Raw genomic sequence first — 16,863 nt, forward strand, 5'->3', positions numbered from 1 at the left:
ACATAATGATCAAGGGATCAATCCAAGATATAACAATTATAAATATATATGCACCCAACATAGGAGCACCTCAATACATAAGGCAACTGCTAACAGCTATAAAAGAGGAAATCAACGGTAACACAATAATAGTGGGGGACTTTAACACCTCACTTACACCAATGGACGGATCCTCCAAAATGAAAATAAATAAGGCAACAGAAGCTTTAAATGACACAATAGACCAGATAGATTTAATTGATATTTATAGGACATTCCATCCCAAAACAGCAGATTACACTTTCTTCTCAAGTGCGCACAGAACATTCTCCAGGATAGATCACATCTTGGGTCACAAGTCAAGCCTCAGTAAATTTAAGAAAATTAAAATCATATCAAGCATCTTTTCTGACCACAACGCTATGAGATTAGAAATGAATTACAGGGGGAAAAAAGGTAAAAGACACAAACACATGGAGGCTAAACAATACATTACTACATAACCAAGAGATCACTGAAGAAATCAAAGAGGAAATCAAAAAATAGAGACAAATGACAGTTAAAACATGATGATCCAAAACCTTTGGGATGTAGCAAAAGCAGTTCTAAGAGGGAAGTTTATAGCTATACAACCCTACCTCAAGAAACAAGAAAAATCTCAAACAATCTAAGTTTACACCTAAAGGAACTAGAGAAAGAAGAACAAACAATACCCAAAGTTAGCAGAAGGAAAGAAATCATAAAGATCAGAGCAGAAATAAATGAAATAGAAACAAAGAAAACAATAGCAAAGATCAATAAAACTAAAAGCTTGTTCTTTGAGAAGATAAACAAAATTGATTAACCATTAGCCAGACTCATCAAGAAAAAGAGGGAGAGGACTCAAACCAATAAAATTAGAAATGAAAGAGGAGAAGTTACAACAGACACGGCAGAAATACAAAGCATCCTAAGAGACTACTAGAAGCAACTCTATGCCAACAAAATGGACAACCTGGAAGAAATGGACAAATTCTTAGAAAGGTATAACCTTCTAAGACTGAACGAGGAAGAAATAGGAAATATGAACAGACCAATCACAAGTAATGAAATTGAAACTGTGATTAAAAATCTTCCAACAAACAAAAGTCCAGGACCAGATGGCTTCACAGGTGAATTCTATCAAACATTTAGAGAAGAGATAACACCCATCCTTCTCAAACTCTTCCAAGAAATTGCAGAGGAAGGAACACTCCCAAACTCATTCTATGAGGCCACCATCACCCTGATACTAAAACCAGACAAAGAGACTACAAAAATAGAAAATTACAGACCAATATCACTGATGAATATAGATGCAAAAATCCTCAAGAAAATACTAGCAAACAGAATCCAACAACACATTAGAAGGATCATACACTGTGATCAAGTGGGATTTATCCCAGGGATGCAAGGATTCTTCAATATACGAAAATCAATGTGATACACCATATTAACAAATTGAAGAATAAAAACCATATGAGCATCTCAATAGATGCAGAAAAAGCTTTTGACATAATTCAACACTCTCCAGAAAGTGGGCATAGAGGGATAAAAACTCTCCAGAAAGTGGGCATAGAGGGAACCTACCTCAACATAATAAAGGCCATATACGACAAACCCACAGCAAACATCATTCTCAATGGTGAAAAACAAAGCATTTCGTCTAAGATCAGGAACAAGACAAGGATGTCCACTCTCACCACGCTTATTCAACATAGTTTTGGAAGTCCTAGCCACGGCAATAAGAGAAGAAAAAGAAATAAAAGGAATACAAATTGGAAAAGAAGAAGTAAAACTGTCACTGTTTGCAGATGACACGATACTATACATAGAGAATCCTAAAGATGCCACCAGAAAACTACTAGAGCTAATCAATGAATTTGGTAAAGTTGCAGGATACAAAATTAATGGACAGAAATCTCTTGCATTCCTATACACTAATGATGAACAATCTGAAAGAGATATTAAGGAAACACTCCCATTTACCATTGCAACAAAAAGAATAAAATACCTAGGAATAAATCTACCTAGGGAGACAAAAGACCTGTTTGCAAAAAACTATAAGACACTGATGAAAGAAATTAAAGATGATAAAAAAAAAAGAACACCAGATAATTCCCTGGATTCCAAACATATTCCTTTTTGCCCTCAAGGTATAGCAGCCGTCATACCTATTGTTGATTGTCAATATCAGTCACCTAGCCAATATCATAAACCCTTGTTTTCCTGCCTGTTGATTCAGTGGAATGAGCAGCCCAAGTGGCCAGTAGTGAACTTAATTTCCAGTTAAGTGGAACTATTCTTGTGTCGCCTGTAAAAGTATTCCTCCCTAGGAAACTAAAACCTCTAACTCAAGAGCTCAAAGCCGCAGGAATTACAAGCTGCAAGTGGATTGTTGTGTATAATTATAAGAGGAGCTGCTTTCATTTTCATTCATTCATTCCTAGGCCCTTATGCTCTGGTTGTGAGAAAAACAGCATCAGTCTTGGTTGCTAGTTTGTGTGACACTCCATCCTGTAAGTCCACACCCAAACCTCACAGTGGGTAGTTTGCCAGCTAGTGCAATAAATAAGTTGTCAAAAGACTATCTTGACATTCTGTTAGGTCAGCGACTTCTGCGTGATGGAGTATATGGTAAAAAATTAAACCCCACGTATGTGAGCCCATTCTTATACTTCTTTGCCATGAATTGTGTTCCATGGTTAGAAGCAATGTTATATGCACTACCAGAATAATGAATAAGACATTCGAAAGTCCACAGATTGTGATGCTGGCAGAACATTGTGGTCAGGGATGGAAAATCCATGTCTCAAATACATATTTATTTCAGTAAGAAAAAAAAATCACTGCCCTTTTTATGAAGGCAGGTGTGCACTGTAGCCATACTACGGGGTGACTGGCTAATCCTCCCAGAAATGGTGCCATGTTAGGGGCTCAGCGTTGGCCTCTGCGGGTGCTCTGCAGGGGTGGTAGGCAGATATGCTTTGTTGAGGGTGAGTGTGTAGCCTCCTTCCCTGCTGCCAAGGCCATTTTGCAAGCGCCAGGGTATCCAACTGACACTCATGGAATGGGTCATCTTGTCCACCTGATCACTGAGAGTCTCCTCTGCAGTGGAAGTCTTTGGGAGCATTCACATGGGATAGAAATAGTCCTTACACATCCTTTTCATCCTGAGAGGTCTGTTCACATGATTTCCCCTCAGACCTCCCCGTCAGCAGTTTTACATTATTTTTTCCAAACTTTGACTCTTCAGCTAAACCACTGCCCATGAATCAGCATAGACCTGTACTTCTGGCTATCTCGCCAACCAAGGAAAATGAACAATCAGATATGTTGCTCTAGGTTTTACATATTAGGAGGATTTCTTCTCCCCTGTCTTTCAGAGCCACCTTTGTATGGAGTTATAATCCTGCAACAGTCTGGTTTTCGTTAGTATTAGCATATCATGCAAAATCATTTGTAAACCTAGCTCCAGATTTTTCTCCTACACCCAGTGGTCATAGGACGTTTGTTTTGGGTTGATGGAGAAGTAACAGTACAGCAGGAGTAGGTATCACAGGAATCTAAGCAATATTAGTTCACGCAACTTTTCCAGGTTTGCTTGAGCCTGATCTCCAATGTTGCTTTCATTTGATGAGGGAGTTCTGCACATTCAGTTCATGTTGAACAGCTCAGGAGGCATGGTCGCCTTGGTGTCCCATGGTCAGGTGTTCAGTCTCTATCAACATGCAGTAGTAAGCCAGAAACTGTTTTTCATAAGGAAAATAGTTGTCTGCAGAATAGAGCATAACTTTGCTCAAAAATGTTTCTGTAATTGGTGCCTTTGAAAGGCTCTATTCATAGAATGAGCAACCATTAATTTATCATCCAAACCAAGACATAGTTGAGGGGGAAAAGTACCACTATTATTTTGGGATAACAGGTGAAAACTCAGACTGTCCTTGAAAACCAGGATGTATGGTAACCCTATCTATGCAGCCTTAAGACATTTACAGCACAGCTGGACCTACCGATTAATAACACCCAATACCCTTGGCCAAAGATATAATGCCCAAAAAGCAGCTTGCATGGCAGTTGGACTTGTTGCAGAGCCTTGCCTTGCTCTGGATCCCACACAAAACTGGCAGCCTCAGTAGATGGAGCAGAATAGCACAAATGTTTTATGTGTAGCTGCCCAAATCAGAAAAGGCCAACAAAGCTTTGTGCCTTTTTCTTAGTAGCAGGTGGTGAAAGGTATCTTTCACATTGGAGGTATATTCCAACATGCTCCAGATACCTGGACATCAAGGAAATTAATCAAGGTGTCAGTTCCTTGAATTTTTACAAGGTTTACCTCCATCCTGTGGCACACTCCATACTGAGGCATCTGAGGTATTTGAATTTCCTGCCCATCAGCTCCAATCAACATGGTGTTCTGTGGAATACCAAAATAATCAAGATCCCTATGCAATAGATTATAATAGGGCTAAAGAGTTGGTGTAGCCCCCAGAGAAGAGAACAAAGGTATACTGCTGTCCCTGTCAGGCGAAAGCATATGGCTTCTGGTAGTTCTTGTTCATTGATAAAGGGAAAGAAACATCTGGCATGTCCTTAGCTGTATCACAAGTGTTAGGGGCTGTGTTGATGTGCTACAGTTAGAAGAGTCTACATATGGAACAGCAGCTGAAATTGGAATCACCACTTGATTGAGTTGATAGTAATCTACAGTAATTACTCAAGACCTGTCTTCTGTACAACCCAAATAAACAAGTTAAACAGGGATGTCATAGGACTCATTATCCTTATCCCTTTCCAGTGTTTAGTGTTTGCAGTAATCTCTGCAATTACCTCTGGGTTGTGGAATTATTTTTGGTTTACTGTTTTGGAAGCAAAATTCCTAGGGCTTCAATTTGGCCCCTCCTATTATAATAGCCCTTGCTTTTTTGGTCAGTAAAACAAGTGTGGTTATTCTGTCAGTTGCTTAGTATGTCTGTTTATACATTCAGGAACTGGGGATATAACCACACAGTAGGTTTGTGACTTCACTGGGTCCATTCACAGGCTAAATTTCCATTCTCCCATCAGATCTTCACAATCCCCCACTTTGCATGGTGGGCCACCCATGCCTTTCATATCCCCAGACATTAACACCAATCTGTAGATATTTTCTAGTAACTAGTAATTCTTGAAAGCATTGTTCATTAGAACTTTCTGTAATGTTGGAAATGTTCTATATCTGCATTGTCCAGTATGGTAGCCACTAGTCATATTGAGCACTTGAAATGTGGTTAGTGTGACTGAGGAGCTGAATATTTCATTTTATTAAGTTTAATTAGTTTTAATTTAAATGTAAATAGTCAGGAACTGAATGAGAGACCATGACTCTCCCTTCGGGCAACTCAAATCACTTTTTTTTCTCATCAGATCTAGAGTTTTTGGTTATATAGATCACCAATAATTCCAAATCGTCTTAATTCATTTACAGAAATTGGAGTTGGTTGAAGCTAGTCTTCAATCCCTGCAAGGAACACACAGTTTCTAGTTCACACTTCTTCCTAGGATTTAGTCCTCCACTGCCCTAACTTAAAACGGGCAGTTGATTAGGGCTCCCTTTCTGTGGCACACCCTGGACTCCAATTTTTGGCCTCCTGGGCTAACAAGGTTGTCAGAATCTCTGCTCAGCTTCTTAGCCTCTCACCCACTTCTGTAGTTAGCAGGGAGCCGTAGGGGAAAAGTGGCCCCAAATGGTACATGAATCCCTTTGGGTTTCCTCCTTCTTCTAAATCTTGGTCCCCCAACTTTTCACAGCTTGTTAGTTCCCAGATGTCTTAAAGAAGATTATTTTTAATGTACATATTTTGTCTGGATTTTAGGATTTATACTTAGGGGAGAGTTGCCTCACGTTATTTAGTCTGCAGGACCCAAAGCTTTTCCATTTATTTTGGCCAGGTGCCTAGGTGCCTGGTATGGAACCATTTTAAAATAAACCAAACTAGCTGGATATTTTAGGAAACACTCTGACAATCCAAATTTGGGCTAGAGTTTTCAAGAGGACCAGCCTGCCCTCCCCCCTCCCCTTCTCTGTTCACTCCAAGGCAGTTTTCCCCTGGTTGTGGGATGAGGGGAATGGGTTTAGTTCTGGTTCACTCTCTCCTGAGGGTACCTCTCTTTAGGATCCTAGATTCATGTGGGGCGTCTCCAATTACATGCCTGCCTTTGTATAAGATCAGCAAATATCCTTAAGGCAAAAGTGGCTTCTTGTGCTCAGTTTCTGTCTCTGGAGTTTTAGATTTTGGCACACTACTTCCTTACTGTCTTTGCATCTCTTACATGGTTTTATTTATTTATTTTTAAAATTTTTATTGGAGTACAGTTGATTTACAATGTTGTGTTAGTTTCAGGTGTACCGCAAAGTGAATCAGTTATATGTATACACATACCCACTCTTTTTTAGATTCTTTCCCCATATAGGTCATTACAGAGTATTGAGAAGAGTTCCCTGTGCTATACAGTAGGTCCTTATTAGTTATCTATTTTACATATAGTAGTGTGTATATGTCAAGCCCAGTCTCCCAATTTATCCCTCCCTCCTCCTTTCCCCCTTGGTAACCATAAGTTTGTTTCGCCATCTGTGACTCTGTTTCTGTTTTGTAGATAAGTTTATTTGTACTCTTTTTTTAGATTCCACATATAAGTGATATCATATGATATTTGTCTTTCTCTGACGTACTTCACTCAGTATGGCAATCTCTAGGTCCATCCATGTTGCTGCAAATGGCATTATTTTGTTCTTTTCTATAGCTGAGTAATATTCCATTGTATATAAGTACCACGTCTTCTTTATCCATTTATCTGTAGATGGATATTTAGGTTTCTTCCATGTCCTGGCTGTTGTAAATAGTGCTGCAATGAACATTGGGGTGCATGTATCTTTCCAAAGTATGGTTTTTCTCTGGATATATGCCCAAGAGCAGGATTACTGGATCATATGGTAGCTCTAAATGATGGGTCTTTTTTCTTTTTATACTTTATTCATCATTCTAGTTGTTTTCAAGTGGAAAGTCTTATCACATAAAATAAGGCAAGTCTCCACCACTCTGCACTTCCTAGTTCTTTACATATAAGAAAAGGAGAATAATGTACTCCTGCTTACATCAGAGTATCAACTGAAATAATTATGCTTTGAAAGCGATGAGACTCCAGACAACTACTATTGTCATTTCCTCCCTGCACATCTGTCCACACTCAGTATGCTCTATGGATTCCCCTTTTCTGCCAATCTCTTAAATCTTGGTGGTCCCCCATTGTCCACTCTCAACCCACCGTTTTTCTTAATCTTTACAGTCTTTCTTAGTGGTCTCATCCCTTCCCAAGTCTTAGTTATTTCTCTACTTCACTTCTGTCTTCTGAGCTATACGCCCATGTATCCTGCTTATCATACCAAACTCATCAGACACATGCCCATGCCAACATCTCCTCCTTCTGCGTCCCTGTCCTCAGTGGTGGGCACTGCTCTTCATCTGCTGTGCAGTTGTGCAGGCTAGAAACACGGTCAGCAGCCTGAATTCTTTCCTTCCTCACCTTGCACATCCATTCAGTCGCCAGATTCTGTGAATTGTACTTCCTAAATTTTTCTTAAACTTGCCCTTTTCTGTTACCCTCCTGTTTGGTCTCAGTCTCCAGTTTCTCACCTCCCAGTCCATCCTCACCATCAGCCAGAGTGATGTTTCTAAAATGCACATCTGAGTCTATCACCACCCTGCTTAAAGTCCTTCAGCAGCTTCCCAACGTTCTAAACTCCATTAACATTGATTACAAGGCTTTTCACGACTTGACTCTGCCTACTTCTCCATCCTCTGTTCTCCTTTTTTCCATTTCACAACATACCTCATCTACTCTGAACTATTTATATCTCCATTTCCGGGTAGATCATGGTCTGTCTGGGTGAGTTAGGGGAATCATATTTGACCTACTCCATCTTTAGACTGCTCTCTTACTTGTTTTGACTGACAGCTGATACTTTGCCTCTCCCATTAGGCCTATTCCCTTTCCCCCTTGGACCTCAAGAGTCGGCTCTCAGGCTTGACCAGCACGGAGCAGAGGGGCATTGTGACCTCCTTTTTTCTCATCACTATCTTCCTAATAATGCCACTTGAAAGAGCACTAGCTTTTAGCAGCCACATCGTAAGTCCTTTCTTACACAAGCAAGCTGTTAAGCCATGTCTCCCGCATCCTGTGTTTGCATGGTGGGTTTTCTGTATCTTATCACAGAAGCTGAACTGAATTTGAACAAACATTAGTGTTTGCTAAATTTCGTCTTGTTCGCTATAGTCCTTGGTCTAGTCTGTTGAACAATAATTTTAGCCTAATCCAAAGTCTTACAATGTAAAGTAAAAGAAATCCTTTTCCATCATATAGATAGAGGGAGGAGCTGACTAGGCCCAGAGATGCTTGACACCAACTAGAAATCACACAGCAAGCAAAGCAGCAGCACCACCAGAACCAGAGCCCAGGGCCTCTGATCCCCACTCCTATGCTTTTTCTAAAATGGGACACGAGTTCCCATTCCTGAATGGGAATCCAACCACTGGGGCATACTTCTACCTGCTAAAAAATTCCATTAAAGCTATCAGATTTTAGGGGCTTCCCTGGTGGTGCAGTGGTTGAGAGTCCGCCTGCCGATGCAGGGGACACGGGGTCGTGCCCCAGTCCGGGAAGATCCCACATGCCGCAGAGTGGCTGGGCCCGTGAGCCATGGCCGCTGAGCCTGTGCGTCCGGAGCCTGTGCTCCTCAACGGGAGAGGCCACAACAGTGAGAGGCCCGTGTACCGAAAAAAACAAAAAACAAAAAACTATCAGATTTTAAATCGTATCAATTCCTTTTGCCAAGAGAAGGTATAATAAAAATAGCACTACTCTGAACAGCTGGAAACCTTGGTTTCTCCATTACTGACAGACACCTGCCACTTCAAAAAGCTCTTCTCCCAAAACTGCCACAGGAAAGGCTCACTGGGGGAGTCTGATGCTTTCCTGTGAAGCTTTGCATCTTGTCTTCCTCACCTACCTATTGATGGCCCCCCTATTTTAAGACATCTATTTTAGAGACAGAATGAAACTTCTCTATGTTATAATTAGAGTTGAACTTTAAAAAGGTTTGTTTCAGGGCTTAAGAGGAATTTTTTGAAGGCTTATTTCTTAGCTGTTTCATATTCCACTGGAGTAAAATAAAGATTGGCCAGTTATTTATAAATCAACAGAGCTTCTGGGCACCGTCCTGTAATTGCTTTCAGGTAGATTAAAATGTCAGTGTATGAAAGTTGGTCCTTTCAGGAAGAGGAAAAGTCATCCATGACCCGGAAAAGTACCATGAACTAAAGGCTTCTTTCCTTCTCTGTTGAGTTTCTCTGGTCTTTGGACTTGAAGCCTCTTCCCCCACACCTTGCCAGGGCTCTTTCGGAAACCATATCTGACCTTTGCCTTTTTTTTAGTCAGAACTATCATGGTTATAATCTACAGAAATCCATCAATATTAGAGTAACAAAAAAGGAGGAATTTACTCTAAGAACAATGGGGCATCTAACAGCCATGCCTTAGGGACATACTGAATGTAGGTCCTGAGCAGTGTGGAAGAGCCCAGAAGTTCTGTCTCTCAGCTTTCACATATGCTCATCTCTGTGACTTGCTCCATTTGTCTTTACAGGTGAGCACCTGTCTCTCTCTGGGCCCCGTGATGGGCCACACATGACTAGCCAGAGCTCCTAAAAATATTACAGCTCCAGCCACAAAGCAATGATTTTTCTCTGGTTCCTCTCCCTCTCTCGCAGTTCTTAAGAACATGGCAAACTCCCTCTCCATTCTTTTTTTTTTTTTCGGCCACGCCATGCAGCTTATGGGATTTTAGTTTCCCAACCAGAGATCAAGCCCAGGCCCTCAGCAGTGAGAGCATGGAGTCTTAACCCTTACCCGCTGGACTGCCAGGGAATTCCCTCCCACTCCATTCTTCATGGTTTAGCTTAAACACTGCCTTCCCTGAGTCCTCCACACCGGGGTCGGTGACTCCCATCACACTTCATGCCTGCCTCTGCTGTGGCATTTGTCTCACTGTGTGCTGTGCATCCACCTCCTCCACGAGACTCTAATAAGCACCTTGAGAGGGGGATGTGTTCCTTTTCTCTTTGTATTCCCAGTCCCTGGCTCCACAAATATGTGTTGAAGAAATTCATGAATGTGAATGAATGAATGAATGACTACACGGCTGGCTATATGCTGTCTTGAAATTCATCTTTGAAATATTCCTGCCTTTAGGTGTACTCTTACAGTCCTTTTGGACTTTTGAACTCATTGCCTACCTTTGTCAAGTTCTCTCCAGCCCAGCCAACAGCTACCGTTCCACTTCCCCACCCTTTAATCCACAGAGATCTTGAAGATGTGATGTGAGAGGCGGGTGCTGCCGTGGAAAGGGCCTGGGGTTTGGAGTTGAGTTTGAGCTCTACCACTTTCTGGCTGTGAGATTTTGGGCAAGGGACTCTGAGTTTGAATTTCTTCATCTGAAAAGGAGATGGATAACACCAGTCCTTCTCAGTGCTATTCTAAGATGACATGTATAAAACAGCTAACAATTCCAGGAATGCAGTAGACTCAGAAGAAAGGCTGCTTTCCTATCCTCTTATTGTAGGCACATCTGTGATTTACATATGTGTATGTGTGTTTTGTGACTGGATATCCCTATGTGTTTTCGTGTATATAGAGGATGGAGTTGGAGGGAGGAATGAAAACACGATGTGAGTCATCTGCCTTTCACGTGCTTAAAAATAAATACCTAGGCCTCATCCACCTGGGGACACAAATGAGGTCACATCATTCATTGATGGTAGTACCACCATCAATGATGCCACCACTTCCTGCCCCACCTGTGTGATTCAGGACCTCAGCCTGTTAAATCCCACTCTCAAGTGTTTCTGGGAATCCTCAGAGAGTTTGAATTTAAGAGAAGACTTCCCAATTCCATACTGATGTGTGCACTTTACCAAGTCACTTTAGAGGAGAGCCTCACTGTGGTTAGGGATGGTGCCCTTCATCCATCGTACCTTACCCCACTTAATCTCTGCCAAGGGCATTGTCTCCTGGTACTTCCATGGTTACCACTTCTTGGGGTGACACAGCATACTTGGGAGTCTGCCCTGACCCAAAATTGTGTAGTGTTGTTCCTACAGAATGCTTCCCATAACTCTGTCACCCTGGTGTTTTCCATGAACATTACTAGTGCCCCTCCATCCTGCTGCAAACTGGTCTCACTGAGTCCATCAGTGAATATGTGCAACCTTTCTCCATACAAAAGATTGTATGTGTGAGTGGGGTTTGGGGAAGGGGGTCAGTTGAAGAGGGAATTACACCTTTTGGTCCCTCACTGCGGAGACCACTCTTGGGCAGTAGAGTAGTTCCCAAGCTGGTTAGGCCTCTTGATTGATTTCCTATCCTCCATTTCTTCCTGGGAGTGGTAGAGCTTGTCCCCTGCCCTTGTTCATTACCCAAGGTCTTTGCACCCACAGGGAGGCGTATGTAACATCGCTGACCAGCAAGAGGTACATCCTGAGGTTCCCGGCGCTAGAGACACTGATGCTGGATGACAACAAACTCTCCAACCCCAATTGCTTTGCCAGCCTGGCCGGGCTCAGGAGGTAAAGCTAGAAGCCTCTCTCTGCAGGGCCCTCTATAACCCCCAGCCTTTCTCACACCTTGAGTGCTGCTCTGGAAGCCAAAATGCCTGGGTTTAAATTCCAGCTCCATCATTTATCTCTGCTGTGTGGCCATGAGTAAGTCATCTCCCCTCTGAGCTTTAGCTCAAGCCAAAAAGTGAGGCATCAGTAAAGATATTTCTGATCATGTGACTGGATTAGAAGCAGTAAAGAGAAAGGAGGGTAGGAGGAGATATGGGATCCTGACCCTAATAGAGGAGCCAAAAAAGAGTCAGAATCAGAAAGGTAAGTTAAACTCTGAGCTCTACCTGTAGTTGGCCCTCTGTATCTGGGTTTTGCGTCCACAGATGCAACCAACGTAGAACCCACAGATATGGAGGGCTGACTATATTTGGTTAAAGTAATGAAATGCTGACATTTAAATGCTTAAGTTTTAGATCCCTGGAAAATTTACTTTGGATTCAAATACCATTTACTGAACACTACTTTGTGGCAGCATTTACATATTGTCTCATTTAATCTTCACAAGACCCTTGAAAGGTTAATAAATACTATCCCCATTTTAGAGATAGGGACATTGAGGCCCAGAGAGGGTAAGTCACTGGCTCAAGGTCACCCAAGAGGAGTAACTGTCAAAGCCTGATTCCATGTTCTTTCCCTAAAGTTGCTTGGTAAATGTCCCTGAGGTATCATTACTGCTGTGATTCTGTATTCACTTTCCTTAATTGAAGACTGAAGAAGTTAAGCCTGGACCAAAACAAGATTTTCCGGATCCCGTACCTACAGCAGGTTCAGCTCCAAGATGGGTCTGGAGGCTGGGTTGGAGGCAGGGGGAGTCCCAGGAAAGAGCCCCAATCTATGCTGCAGCCCAAGTCGTGTATATTTGAGGCTTCGGATGACCAACTGGATTATACTGTACTGCCCATGAAAAAGGATGTTGACCGGACAGGTTAGTGATACCACTTGTTGCAGATGCTGGCCCCATGGTGTGATAAGCTTCCAAGAGTTTATTCTGAGAGTCTGTGGCTCCCTGGGGAGCTGCTGCTTTTCAACTGCTGAGCCAGGGGAGATCGCAGTCCTACATGAACTATTTGTATAACTTCCTAACTGGTTCTGTCAGTCAAGATGCTTTTACAACCCAGTTACAAGTGGATTTTTTCCTTTTTATCTCAAATAACGAGAAACTGAGAAGTAAGGCTTTCCAGAGATGGTTAATTCTGGGGTGCATTGATATTCTCAAGGGGCTCAGGCTCTTTCCATCCTCTCCTCTCCATCCTTGGCCTGCTTGCTTGTCCTTCCTTCTTGTTCTTTTAGGCTGGTTCCCATTGAGGTCTCAAGGTTGCTACCACAGTCCCAAGAATCACATCCAGATGGCAACATTTGGAGGCAGAAAATGAAAGAAACGTTACCTTTATTATAAACCAAAATCCCTTTAATGCATGAGTGTATTTGTGGATTACATTTTCTGCTCCACTGATCTAATTAATTCTCTATTACTGTGCCAATACCACACTGTTTTTCCTTAACATTTATTTTAAATTGAGGAATAATTTACATAGAGTAAAATACAGAAATCTTGTGCAGAGCTTGAGTTTTTACGTATATATACTCTTTTAACTATCACCCATATTACAATATAGAACGTTTTCAACATCCCATGTGGTAACCTCCCAATCAGTATCTCCTCTAAGAATAACCACTGTTCTGACTTCTGTCAACACAGATGAGTTTCGCCTGATTTGAAATTCATGTATCACTCAACGTTAAATCTGTGGGATTCATTCATGTTGTTGCCTATGTCAGTGGTTCATTCTTTTTTTTCTCTTATTTATTCCATTTATACCACAATTTATTTACACTTTTTACTGTTGATAGACATTTTGGTTATTTCTATTTGGGAGCTATTATGGATAAAGCTGCTGTGAACATTTTTTTACACATCTTTTGGTGGACATAAGCACTTGCTTCTGTTGGGTATATACCCAGGAGTGGAATTGCTGAGCCTCAGAGTGTAAAATTTGTTTAGCATTAGTGGATACTGCCAAATACTTTTCCAGTGGGATTGTAGCAATTGTCAATCCCATATTAATGTAAGAGATTTCCAGTTATTCCATATCCTCACAAATACTTGGTACCATCAGTCTTTTTCATTTTACTGGTTTTGGTAGATAGGTAGTGATATCTCATTGTGGTTTTGATTTGCATTTCTCAAGTGACTAATGATGTTGAGTACCTTTTTATGTTTATTGGTCACTTTGTTATCCTCTTTTGGAAGTGCTTATTCGCCTCTTGCCTGTATTTAAATTGGATTGTGTATCCTTTTTGTTGTTGTTGTTGATTTGAGTCCTTTATGTATCCTGGATACAAGTTCCTGGTAGATCCATATATCACAAAAATCTTTTCTCAGTCTGTGACTTGCTTTTTCATATTACTGGTGAATTTTGGTGAACAGAAGTTCTTAATTTTAATGAAATCCAATTCATCAATCTTTATAGTTAGTGCTTTCTATTTCCTGATCAAGACTTTTTTGCATGTCTCAAGTCATGAAGATATTTTTCTATATTTCCTTCTAGAAACTTGATTATTTTAGCTTTTACATTTGGTCTATGATCTATCTAGAATTAATTTTTGTATATAGTGTGAGGTAGAGTCAAAGTTAACTCTTTTATATGGATATCTGATTGACCCAGCACCATTTGTTGAAAAGACTATATAATTTTCTCCACTGAGTTGTTGGGGAGGCATTGTGGTAAGGCGGTGACAGTGTATGTATCTAAACGACTGTAGCTTTGTAACAAGTTTTGACAACTGATGGTGAAATTCTATAGCTGTGATGTTATTCTTCAAAATTGCTACAGGTATTGTAAGACCTTTGCATACAAACAGTATGCAAATTCTATGCAAATTTTAGAATCAGCTTATCAACTTCCAAACAAAATCCTGCTAGGATTTTGATTGGAATTGTATTGAACCTACAAACCAATTTGGAGAGAATTGCCTCATTAAAATAATATATCCTACCATTTTTTAGATCTTTTAAAATTCTTCTCAACAATGCTTTGCTGGCTTCAATGGCAAGGTTATGCGTATCTTTCATTAGATTTATTCCTAGGTATTTGGTCTTATTTATGCTATCATCAATGGTATTGCTTTTTTATATTTCATTTCCAATATTGAACATGTATCCAGTAACCTTTCTAAATTCACTTATCACTTTTAGTCATTTGCAGGTTCTTTCGGATTACCTATGTTCACGATCGTGATGTTTACAGATAATGACCATTTCATTTATTCTCTACCAATCTTATGCCTCTTATGCCTTTTTATTTTTTTATTTCACTGGCTAAGACTTCTAGTACGATGTTGAGAGAAGTGGTGATAGTGGACGTCCTTGTGTTGTTCCCAGCCTCAGGGGGAAACTGTTCAGTATTTCAAAATTATGAGTTAGCTGTAGATATTTCTGTAAATGCCTTTTATCAGATTAAAGAAATTTCTTTGTTTTCCTAGTTTGCTGACAGTTTTTATTATGCATGGGTATTGAATTTTGTCAAATGCTTTTTCTGCATCTATTGAGACAATCATGTGATTTTTCTTTAATCTATTAATATGGTTCATTACACTGATTTTTTTTAAGTTCAGTTAATATCTGTCACCATACCTAGTTACAAAAAAATTTTTTTCATGTAATGAGAACTTTCAAGATCCACTCTCCTAGCTACTTTCAAATACACAATACAGTATTGTTAACTATAGTCACCGCGCTATATTCATTACATTCCCATATATAACTGGGAGTTTGTACCTTTTCACCTCCTTCACCCATTTCGCCCACCCCCCCACCCCCTGCCTCAGGCAGCCACTAGTCTGTTCTTTATATCCATGAGCTCAATTTTTTTGTTTTGGTTTGGGTTGGTTTTTGTGTTTTTCTTTAGATTCCACATTTAAGAGAGATCATATGGTATTTATCTTTTTCTGTCTGGCTTATTTCACTTTACATAATGCCTTCAGGGCCTAACCATGTTGTTGCAAATGGCAAGGTATCATTCTTTTTTACGGTACGGCTGAATAATTTACATATGTGTGTATGTGTACATATATATATAATCACATTTTCCTTATCCATTCGTCCATCGATAGACACTTAGGTTGTTTCTGTGTCTTGGCTATTGTAAATGATGCTGCAATGAACATAAGGGTGCATTTTATTTTCTTTGGGTAAATACTCAGAAGTGGAACTTCTGGATCATATTGTAGTTCTGTTTTCAGTTTTTTTGATGAACCTCCATACTGTTTTCCATAATAGCTGCACCAATTTACATTCCCACCAACAGTGAACAACAGTTCCCTTTTCTCCACATCCTCGCCAACACTTGTTATTTCTTTTCTTTTTGATAACAGCCATTCTGACAGGTGTGAGATAATATCTCATTGTGGTTTTGATTTGCTTCTCCTTGATGATTAGTGATGTTGAGCATATTTTCATGTACCTGTAGGCCATTTGCATGTCTTCTTTGGAAAGATGTCTATTCATATCCTCTTGATTGTTTGTTTTTTTGCTATTGAGTTTTCTGAGTTTTTTTAAAATATATTTTTGGATAGTAACCCCTTGTCCAGGTATAGAATTTAAAAATATGTTCTCCCATTCAGTAGGTTGTCTTTTCATTTTGTTGATGGTTCCCTTTGCTGTGCAAAAGCTTTTTAGTTTGATATAATCCCACCTGTTTATTTTATATCAATTTTTGAATGTTGAACCAGACTTGCATTCCCAGGATAAACCCCACTTGGTCGTGATTTAACTTGCTGATGGATATTTTGTCAAGGATTTTAAAATCTATGTTCAGGACATATGTGGGTATGTTATTTTCTTTTGTTATAATGTTCTTGTCAGGATTTACCGTCAGAGTTATGTTTGCCTCATAAAATGCATTTGGAGAAATATTCACTGTTTTTCTGTTGCTTGGGAAAGTTTGTATAAGATTCAGATTATATCTTCCTTAAATTTTGGAAGAATTCACCATGAAGCCATCTGAGCCTGGGTTTTCCTTTGTGGGAAGAGGTTGGAATTATTAAAATTCAGAAGCTTGGAAGAGAAGCCCTTTAGAGCTTGGCTGCTGGTGTCTCTGAGCTCAGAGGGGCCTCATGGAGCTGAGACCCCAAATCTCTGCAAGGAGGAGACTGACTGGCTGGT

The 16,863-nt window shown here is 40.3% G+C and overlaps 1 protein-coding gene across 10 annotated transcripts in view; it reads left to right on the plus strand.

The window, feature by feature from the left end:
- Positions 1-16,863, plus strand: part of XRRA1 (X-ray radiation resistance associated 1) — a 103,390-nt gene that overhangs the window by 33,896 nt on the left and 52,631 nt on the right. For 7 of the 10 annotated variants that reach the window (XM_032640573.1, XM_032640576.1, XM_032640577.1 and 4 more), the window contains 2 exons: positions 11,529-11,657; positions 12,407-12,624. The exons of 2 other annotated variants lie outside the window; for them this stretch is intronic. In XM_032640573.1, the coding sequence (XP_032496464.1) occupies positions 11,596-11,657; positions 12,407-12,624 (280 nt within the window). In that variant the 5' untranslated portion in view covers positions 11,529-11,595. Of the gene's footprint in view, positions 1-11,528; positions 11,658-12,406; positions 12,625-16,863 lie in introns of those variants that run through there. One more of the 10 variants, XM_032640575.1, reaches the window with a different exon arrangement.

Source organism: Phocoena sinus, chromosome 8 (assembly GCF_008692025.1).
Source record: "Phocoena sinus isolate mPhoSin1 chromosome 8, mPhoSin1.pri, whole genome shotgun sequence".
NCBI classification, from domain to species: domain Eukaryota; kingdom Metazoa; phylum Chordata; class Mammalia; order Artiodactyla; family Phocoenidae; genus Phocoena; species Phocoena sinus.